We start from the raw sequence: 9,818 nt of genomic DNA, 5'->3' as shown, positions 1-9,818 counted from the left end.
CAGTCTTTAGGCTGCTGTTCAGCTTGGTGATAGCAGCTATCATTCAACCTGGTGGGTCAGTCTTTAGGCTGCTGTACAGCTTGGTGATAGCAGCTATCATTCAACCTGGTGGGTCAGTCTTTAGGCTGCTGTACAGCTTGACGGACCGTAAAGGATGGAACATTTATCCTCCTATATTTGGGTTTCTGAGAATAAAACAAATTCAGAACAATCAGAAATATGTGTTAACAGTAATACAGATCTGTTCAATAAGTTGTTGTTGTTGATGATGGTGTTGATGACTTTATTGTATCCATTAGGAAATTATTTTTGCATCATACATCATGTCATCTTAAATAGACAGATGCAGACAGACATGCAACACATCACACACATTACATACATTGTGATATAGACTTACAGACAGACAATATTAACATAGACAACCATATAGCACATTACAACACAACACAATATGAGCCTGGTTCATTTTCAGTAATGAGGCCCTGTACCCCATTTACAGTTTATACTTCAATGTATCAGGTGGAGTTATTCACCAGCTACAGAGAGAGTTGTTGTTTATGTTTCTAAGACTGCAGGGTGGGAGATGCAACAATGTCCTTGAGAACAGCAGGAAGTGTGTTGGGGGTCTTTCTCTGGTCTGTAGCAGGTATGGTCTCATTCTTATCTGTTAGTTGCTCTGTTTATCAATCTACAGACATTTCTAAAAGGATAAGAATCATAATGTTATTCTGGTGTGTTCTGTTAGAGTCTCCACTTCACTTTAAATAGTTATCTTTCACACCTCACTGAGTGATGCTTATCTCTGGTTTCCATTCACACTTCTGCACATCAGCAACTGTAGCAGAATAAGAATGTTGTCAACCACCAGCAGGGTTGGGGTCAATTCCATCTCAATTCCACTCAATTCAGGAAGTAGACTGAAATTACAATTACAATTATTTTCAAATCTTTTCAATTAGGAACATTTAGAAAATGTGGAATTGTAATTTGGTTAACTTATAATATTGAAATGAATTCTAGGATGATATAAGGGAATGTACATTTGAGTAGATGGGTCCTACAGTATCCTGCACATGTTTACATGCATCTGGATGTAATATTGTAACGTCTGTTTTATAGTCTTGACGCCACAAATGCAGTTCTCTCAAGGTTGAGTACTGTGACACTGTGTTTCAGGTATTCTGGGACAAAATACTGTGAGGAGTATCTGTGCCTTAAAGGGGTCATCAGTGGACATGCGCTGTCCTGTTCCCAGTGTGACCCAAGTCACAGACATAGTCTGGTATAACACATGGTTGAATGGTAAGCCTTATGATCTGAGATGGAACCCTAAGTATGATGGTCGTGGGAGTACAGTGGAACTACAGAGAAGGACTGTATCCTGAGAATCACAGACCTGAGACAGAGTGACATAACAACATATTACTTCAGATATAAAACAAACCAGGATTCAGAATGGAAATATTCATATGGATTCACTCTCAGTCTCACAGGTACTGTATAAATAGTATCGTACAAGTCAAGTTATTTATTACATGTTCTATGAGAACAGTGAAATGGTGGTGACTGACAGACTTCCTCCATTATTGTTTCATAACCTCTCCCTTCAGATCTAAAGGTGGAGAGGATATATTACAACACACTGACCTGTAGCACCACCTGTACTCTGACTGGTAACCCCACATACATCTGGTACAAGAACAGACAACTTCTGGACGAGAGCACCTCCCCCAGTACAAAGACCCAGTCTCCAGTAACTATGGCGATAGTTACTCCTGTGCTGTAAAAGGCCATGAGGACCTCCACTCTCCTGCAGTGTGTGAGTGGGAAAAAGTGTTGATTCAAACTCAGTGTTTCACTCCAGCAATACCAACAGCTCAAATGGTTATGATTTATGCTGAAACGACTTGAAATTAACAGTTTACTTCTTTACTTTGCACCAAAAGAAACAAGACATGAAATGTTAAAACTATTAACAGAGAGCCTCTTTATGTTTCAGGTGTTCAGGGTCACAACCGCTGGAGGGTGACTTACACCAAGAGGAGAATCTGTGTCTTGAAGGGCTCCACAGTGGACATATCCTGCTCTTACACTCATCCCACTAGTAATATAGAACAAGGTTCATTCTGGTTTACACAGAAAGACCCTGTAGATATCAGGTCATATCCAGAGTCTGCAGGTCGTGTGCAGTACAATAGGAACACAGAGAACCACCACACCATGACAATAACACACCTGACAGAGAAGGACTCGGCTGAATACAAATTCAGAATAATAACAACAGATGAGGGGAGATTTTCTGGTCTTCCTGGTGTTATGTTGACTGTCACAGGTAATACTTCACCTACAGTTGTTACTGTAATAGGACAAGTCTAATCACATGACAAGCCAGGCTGGAGTCAAGTATGACTGATGTTTCCTCTTAGATATCCTGTTGGAGATGGATCCTACTTCTGTGTCAGAGGGGAGAGAGTCACACTGAGATGTAGAACCCAATGTATAGTCGGTCTCAACCCCACCTACATCTGGTACAAGAACGGACAAAGTCTGACCAACCCAGTCACCAGTTATAACAGCCTGATCCTAGACCCAGTCACCAGTTATAACAGTCTGATCCTAGACCCAGTCAGCAGTGAGGATGCAGGGAACTACTCCTGTGCTGTAGAAGGCTTAGAGAGAATCCTCTCTCCAGAAGAGACTCTCACTGTCAGATGTGAGTACATGGGGTGTTGATATATCTACAGTGAAAGTCATTGATATCATCTCTGCAATACATGGTTCTACATGTCAGTGTAATATACTAATCTCTACTAATTTACATCATCTCTGTAATACATGGTTCTACATGTCAGTGTAATATACTAATCTCTACTAATTTACATCATCTCTGTAATACATGGTTCTACAGTCAGTGTAATATACTAATCTCTACTAATTTACATCATCTCTGTAATACATGGTTCTACATGTCAGTGTAATATACTAATCTCTACTAATTTACATCATCTCTGTAATACATGGTTCTACAGTCAGTGTAATATACTAATCTCTACTAATTTACATCATCTCTGTAATACATGGTTCTACATGTCAGTGTAATATACTAATCTCTACTAATTTACATCATCTCTGTAATACATGGTTCTACAGTCAGTGTAATATACTAATCTCTACTCATTTACATCATCTCTGTAATACATGGTTCTACATGTCAGTGTAATATACTAATCTCTACTAATTTACATCATCTCTGTAATACATGGTTCTACATGTCAGTGTAATATACTAATCTATACTAATTTACATAATCTCTTGCTTCCTTACATGGTTCTACATGTCAGTGTAATATACTAATCTCTACTAATTTACATCATCTCTGTAATACATGGTTCTACATGTCAGTGTAATATACTAATCTCTACTAATTTACATCATCTCTGTAATACATGGTTCTACATGTCAGTGTAATATACTAATCTCTACTAATTTACATCATCTCTGTAATACATGGTTCTACATGTCAGTGTAATATACTAATCTCTACTAATTTACATCATCTCTGTAATACATGGTTCTACATGTCAGTGTAATATACTAATCTATACTAATTTACATAATCTCTTGCTTCCTTACATGGTTCTACATGTCAGTGTAATACACTAATCTCTACTTCTTACATCATCTCTCTAATACATGGTTCTACATGTCAGTGTAATATACTAATCTCTACTAATTTACATCATCTCTGTAATACATGGTTCTACAGTCAGTGTAATATACTAATCTCTACTAATTTACATCATCTCTGTAATACATGGTTCTACAGTCAGTGTAATATACTAATCTCTACTAATTTACATCATCTCTGTAATACATGGTTCTACATGTCAGTGTAATATACTAATCTCTACTTCTTTACATCATCTCTCTAATACATGGTTCTACAGTCAGTGTAATATACTAATCTCTACTAATTTACATCATCTCTGTAATACATGGTTCTACATGTCAGTGTAATACACTAATCTCTACTTCTTTACATCATCTCTCTAATACATGGTTCTACATGTCAGTGTAATATACTAATCTCTACTAATTTACATCATCTCTGTAATACATGGTTCTACAGTCAGTGTAATATACTAATCTCTACTAATTTACATCATCTCTGTAATACATGGTTCTACAGTCAGTGTAATATACTAATCTCTACTAATTTACATCATCTCTGTAATACATGGTTCTACATGTCAGTGTAATATACTAATCTCTACTCATTTACATCATCTCTGTAATACATGGTTCTACAGTCAGTGTAATATACTAATCTCTACTAATTTACATCATCTCTGTAATACATGGTTCTACATGTCAGTGTAATATACTAATCTCTACTAATTTACATCATCTCTGTAATACATGGTTCTACATGTCAGTGTAATACACTAATCTCTACTTCTTTACATCATCTCTCTAATACATGGTTCTACATGTCAGTGTAATATACTAATCTATACTAATTTACATAATCTCTTGCTTCCTTACATGGTATATGGGTTCTTATTTGTTCTGTCATCCTCAACACCAGACGGCCCAAAGAACACCTCAGTGTCAGTCAGTCCCTCTGGTGAAATAGTGGAGGGCAGTTCAGTGACTCTGACCTGCAGCAGTGATGCCAACCCACCTGTGGACAAATACACCTGGTACAAGAAGAACGTAACCTCACCAAAAGCATCAGGACAGAGTTACAACATCACTAACATCAGCTCTGAGGACAGAGGAGAATATTACTGTGAGGCCCAGAATGGAAGAGGATCTATGAACTCTTCAGCTCTGATGATCATTGTAGCAGGTAAAGTTACATCTTCAATACTTCAATTCAAATTGACAGGTTTCAAGCTGATCTTAATCATTGTGTTTTGACTGATTACACTTTGGTTTATAATTATGTTTTGGCTTATGATGTCACAAGTTTTATGAAATACCAAATTATTTGCACGTATTGTGTTGATATTCTATAATGTGTTCGATTTTAGATTATAAGAACATGCCATGTCCTCATATCATTCATATTTTATTATAGGGAAACAAACATCAGTTCTGACTGCAGCTGTAGGAATCATAGTGGTTGTTCTGGTTCTCATCCTCTGTCTCTCTGGACTCATGTGGTTCAGGTGAGTGAGATTGCATATATTTTTATATAATTTCACTTTAGTCATTGTAAATTTGAATTTGTTCTTAACTGACTTGCCTAGTTAAATAACGGTTCAATAAAAATAAATAAAAGTAACTTAATTCATGAATTGATTGATTGATATCTTCATACATTCATTCATGTACAAACCAGGAAGAAGAACTCCACCTCCACCTCCAACACAAGAGACACAGCAGATGATGGACAGGTGAGTCTGTTGGAATCAGAAGGTGACTATGATGACTGTGTATTCTTTGTGGAACATTTCCACTCCTCATGTTGTCTGTCCTCTTCTCCATCAGGGAGACTCTAGTCCAGTGTATGACAACATCTCAAACATGGCCATGAACTCTACTGCAGCACAGACAGAGTCCACATACGACCAGGATGATGTTCACTACGCCAGCGTCCACTTCTCTCGCTCCAAAACCAGGAAGTGCCTCTGTACTCCACCGTCCAGCTGCTTCAGCCCCAGAAACAGGATGAGGATGTCCAGTACGCTGCTGTGAAATTCAACCTCCCCAGTGCTGCCACCTGGTGAGCATATTCTGCCATTACAGCAACATAGAGTCAATACTAGAACATTGGGAGCACAAAGCATTAGAGGAGAAGTTTGCTTGTTTACAGCCAAATCTGGATGAGGGGGTGGAGTGGAAAGTTGAATCTCATTTACTGCATTTCTACACAATTAAAACACTTTTAAATGGTATTTGAAAAAAACAAGCAAAAATGACCTCAGTCCATTATCACCTTGGCTGCTGAGGGTTATCTCACCTCAGTCCATTATCACCTTGGCTGCTGAGGGTTATCTCACCTCAGTCCATTATCACCTTGGCTGCTGAGGGTTATCTCACCTCAGTCCATTATCACCTTGGCTGCTGAGGGTTATCTCACCTGAGTCCATTATCACCTTGGCTGCTGAGGGTTATCTCACCTCAGTCCATTATCACCTTGGCTGCTGAGGGTTATCTCACCTCAGTCCATTATCACCTTGGCTGCTGAGGGTTATCTCACCTCAGTCCATTATCACTTTGGCTGCTGTAGCTCAGTTGGTAGAGCATGGCGCCTGTAACGCCAGGGTAGTGGGTTCGATCCCGGGACCACCCATACGTAGAATGTATGCACACATGATTGTAAGTCGCTTTGGATAAAAGCGTCTGCTAAATGGCATATATTATTATTTTATATTACTGAGGGTTTTCTCACCTCAGTCTATTATCACCTTGGCTGCTGTAGGTTAATTCACCTCAGTCCATCTACAAACACATAACCTATTAGCTAAACAGTTGTAATGTTATACACCTGAAAGGGAGGAAATATGGGAAATGATTCACACTGACACACTAATCAGAGAAAAATAAAAACACGTGACATTTTTAGAACTGTATTGTTTACATGTTGATAGTATTATAATGTAGAACTATAGGGAAGATAGGTGCTGTGAAGATGTTCATATTGAAACATGTTTTTTTTTATTGTTCCTAAATTGTTTGATTAGATTAGTACAGATTTTCTCAGGGGACCCCACATGGGGCCCTGACCCCAAGTTTGGGAACCACTGTAAAAACCTCTTTCTCTGCTTGCTTCCTCTCTCTTTTGGTCCCCTGTACTTCTACCTGCATTACAGCCTGCCTCAGCCTCTCCACTGAGCCCCACATCACTGTCTGTCTCAGTAGCCTGTTCTCTATAAAGGACTTAGTAGTGTATGGTTTGCTCCTGCTGAGGTAGGCTCCATTTAACGTAAGCGTCTTACTTCATCCTTCTAGCTGGCTAACATGCTGACCAGACCGACACGTCGTGTGTGCGAGCGTCACACAATAAATGTAGAAATCCATGTTATTAAATTATAGCACCCACACTGCTCCCGCACGCCAAGGAGCGTCTCCTCATTGGTTTATAGAAGCAGGTACCCACGTGCCATCTCCTCATTGGTTATACCCACATGTAACCGCCTCACTGCTGCCCCCTGTGACCATATTCTGCATTAAGGTCATTCATATGCTGCTGCTTATTGTAGGAGATGTCGTCAATACGCAAAACAGTTGACCCCTATTGACTACTAGTGATGTCATTTCCTTAATCTACCAACCCAACAATGGGCATTTCAAGACAATTATCATGACATGACTATAATGAGGGCGTGATGAGTTCCAAATGGCACTATTCCTATTTAGTGCACTACTTTTGACCGAGCCCTATAGGCCCTGGTCAAACGTAGTGCACTATAAAGGGTATAGGGTTCCTTTGTTTCATTTCTGGTTCTCCCTCCTCAGACCAGCAGCAGCACAAGCAGCTGAGGTGGATGCCTCTGAGATCTACAGTACAGTCAACGAACCCAGAACCAAGAAGACCTGAACATAACAAACCCAGAAACAAGAAGACATGAACACAAAGTCCCAGAACCACAAACCCAGAACCAGGAAGAACTGAACACAACAAACCCAGAACCAAGAAGACCTGAACACAACAAACCCAGAAACAAGAAGACATGAACAGAACAAGTTTGACAAAAATATAAATATAAATATAAATATAAATAAAACCTTGTATCGGGGTTTGTGGTATGTGGCCAATATACCACGGCTAAGGGCTGTATCCAAGTACTCAGTGTTGCGTTGTGCATAAGAACAGCCCTTAGCCATGGTATATTGGCCATATACCACACCTCCTCAGGCCTTATTGCTTAAGTTTATAATAGCAATAACAAACTTCAGGGGTTTGTGGTATATGGACAATATACTGTACCACGGCTAAGGGCTGTTCTTGAGTGAATATGCCGTGGTATATTGACCATATACTGCAATCCCCTGAGGTACCTTATTGCTATTATAAACTGGTTACCAACATAAATTGAACAGTAAACAAGTATTTTTGCATCATACCTGTGGTATATTGTCTGATATACAGTATACACTTCTGAAATGCTGCTTCAGCCAATCAGCATCTATGACCCAAACCACCCAGTTTATAATACTATGTAATAATATTTTCCATCCAGCAGACACTTTTATCCAAATTCACTCAGTCATTACAGTCATGTTCAAATACATGTATCGTATGTGTAGTCCCAGCAGTGTCACGCTCGTTAAAATGGACGGTCCAAGGCACAGTGTGAGTTGTGTTAAACCAAAAACAAGAAACATACCACGACCGTGAACTACGTGGTGCTGAATGCACTCACACAAAACAGGTGGAAACAGGGAACCTTTAAGTATGATCCCCAATTAGAGACAACAAACATCAGCTGTCTCTAATTTGGAACCATACTAAGAGCACCAACATATAAATTAAAAGACTATAGAACACCCCTTAGTCATTCCCTGACCTACAACACCACAGAGAACCAAGGGCTCTCTATGGTCAGGCGTGACAAGCAGGAATTGAACCCATGCACCATGCTGTACAAACTGGGCCACAGAACTACTCTATTCACACTTAGAGTAGGAGTTCGGATCTAGGGTCAGTTTTGTCTTTTAAACTATGATGAATAAGTAGGACCTTAACATTTTTTAAATTATTATTGTAAAACATTTCTGCTTACAGCATCTTTTTCCCAAAATGTTGTATTTCTGAAGTAGACAACCTCAAGGTCCAGTTGTATTTTATATAACTATATGTTTGTATGTTATATTTCTGAAGTAGACAACCTCAAGGTCCAGTTGTATTTTATATAACTATATGTTTGTATGTTATATTTATGAAGTAGGCAACCTCAAGGTCCAGTTGTATTTTATATAACTATATATGTTTGTATGTTATATTTCTGAAGTAGACAACCTCAAGCTCCAGTTGTATTTTATATAACTATATATGTCTGTATGTTATATTTCTGAAGTAGATAACCTCAAGCTCCAGTTGTATTTTATATAACTATATATGTCTGTATGTTATATTTCTGAAGTAGACAACCTCAAGGTCCAGTTGTATTTTATATAACTATATATGTTTGTATGTTATATTTCTGAAGTAGACAACCTCAAGGTCCAGTTGTATTTTATATAACTATATATGTTTGTATGTTATATTTCTGAAGTAGATAACCTCAAGGTCCAGTTGTATTTTATATAACTATATATGTCTGTATGTTATATTTCTGAAGTAGACAACCTCAAGGTCCAGTTGTATTTTATATAACTATATATGTTTGTATGTTATATTTCTGAAGTAGATAACCTCAAGGTCCAGTTGTATTTTATATAACTATATATGTCTGTATGTTATATTTCTGAAGTAGACAACCTCAAGGTCCAGTTGTATTTTATATAACTATATATGTTTGTATGTTATATTTCTGAAGTAGATAACCTCAAGGTCCAGTTGTATTTTATATAACTATATATGTTTGTATGTTATATTTCTGAAACAATCATCAGACTTGTGAGACTAAATGCTGTATGAAGCTTAGAACCAGAAAGTCATTATATCTGCTTCTATTATATTGTATTACTTCACATGCTACTATTAGATGATACACCTAGTATACGTTTGGTAGATTTGTTTGTTTTTATGTCCAGGAAAGAGTTCTGCTTGATGCAACGTTTCTTATCGCTTTATCAAATGTTGTTTTTTTAAGCTGGTGTGTGAAGTGTGACTTTAATGAATAAATTTCATCGTCATTGTT

The 9,818-nt window shown here is 38.0% G+C and overlaps 1 protein-coding gene across 1 annotated transcript; it reads left to right on the top strand.

Moving 5' to 3' along the window:
* The first annotated feature begins 1,238 nt into the window (after positions 1 to 1,238).
* Positions 1,239 to 9,818, top strand: LOC127917242 (sialoadhesin-like). The gene is made up of 8 exons (XM_052500528.1): positions 1,239 to 1,305; positions 1,614 to 1,785; positions 2,430 to 2,716; positions 4,592 to 4,855; positions 5,087 to 5,177; positions 5,351 to 5,405; positions 5,500 to 5,734; positions 7,471 to 9,818. The coding sequence occupies exons 1-7, from the start codon at positions 1,239 to 1,241 to the stop codon at positions 5,704 to 5,706; spliced, it is 1,143 nt and encodes a 380-aa protein (XP_052356488.1). The 3' UTR covers positions 5,707 to 5,734; positions 7,471 to 9,818.

The sequence above is a fragment of the Oncorhynchus keta genome, unplaced genomic scaffold (assembly GCF_023373465.1).
Source record: "Oncorhynchus keta strain PuntledgeMale-10-30-2019 unplaced genomic scaffold, Oket_V2 Un_contig_1103_pilon_pilon, whole genome shotgun sequence".
Taxonomy (NCBI): Eukaryota; Metazoa; Chordata; class Actinopteri; order Salmoniformes; family Salmonidae; genus Oncorhynchus; species Oncorhynchus keta.
Note: the sequence above shows the minus strand (reverse complement) of the source record. Positions and strands in the feature narration are given on the sequence as shown.

Coding starts and splice junctions, on each gene's coding strand:
- LOC127917242 (XM_052500528.1), top strand. CDS start 1,239: ATGCGCTGTCCTGTTCCCAGTGTGACCCAAGTCACAGACATAGTCTGG. Junction 2,717..4,591: donor AGAGACTCTCACTGTCAGAT/GTGAGTACATGG, acceptor CCTCAACACCAG/ACGGCCCAAAGAACACCTCA. Junction 5,406..5,499: donor ACACAGCAGATGATGGACAG/GTGAGTCTGTTG, acceptor CTTCTCCATCAG/GGAGACTCTAGTCCAGTGTA.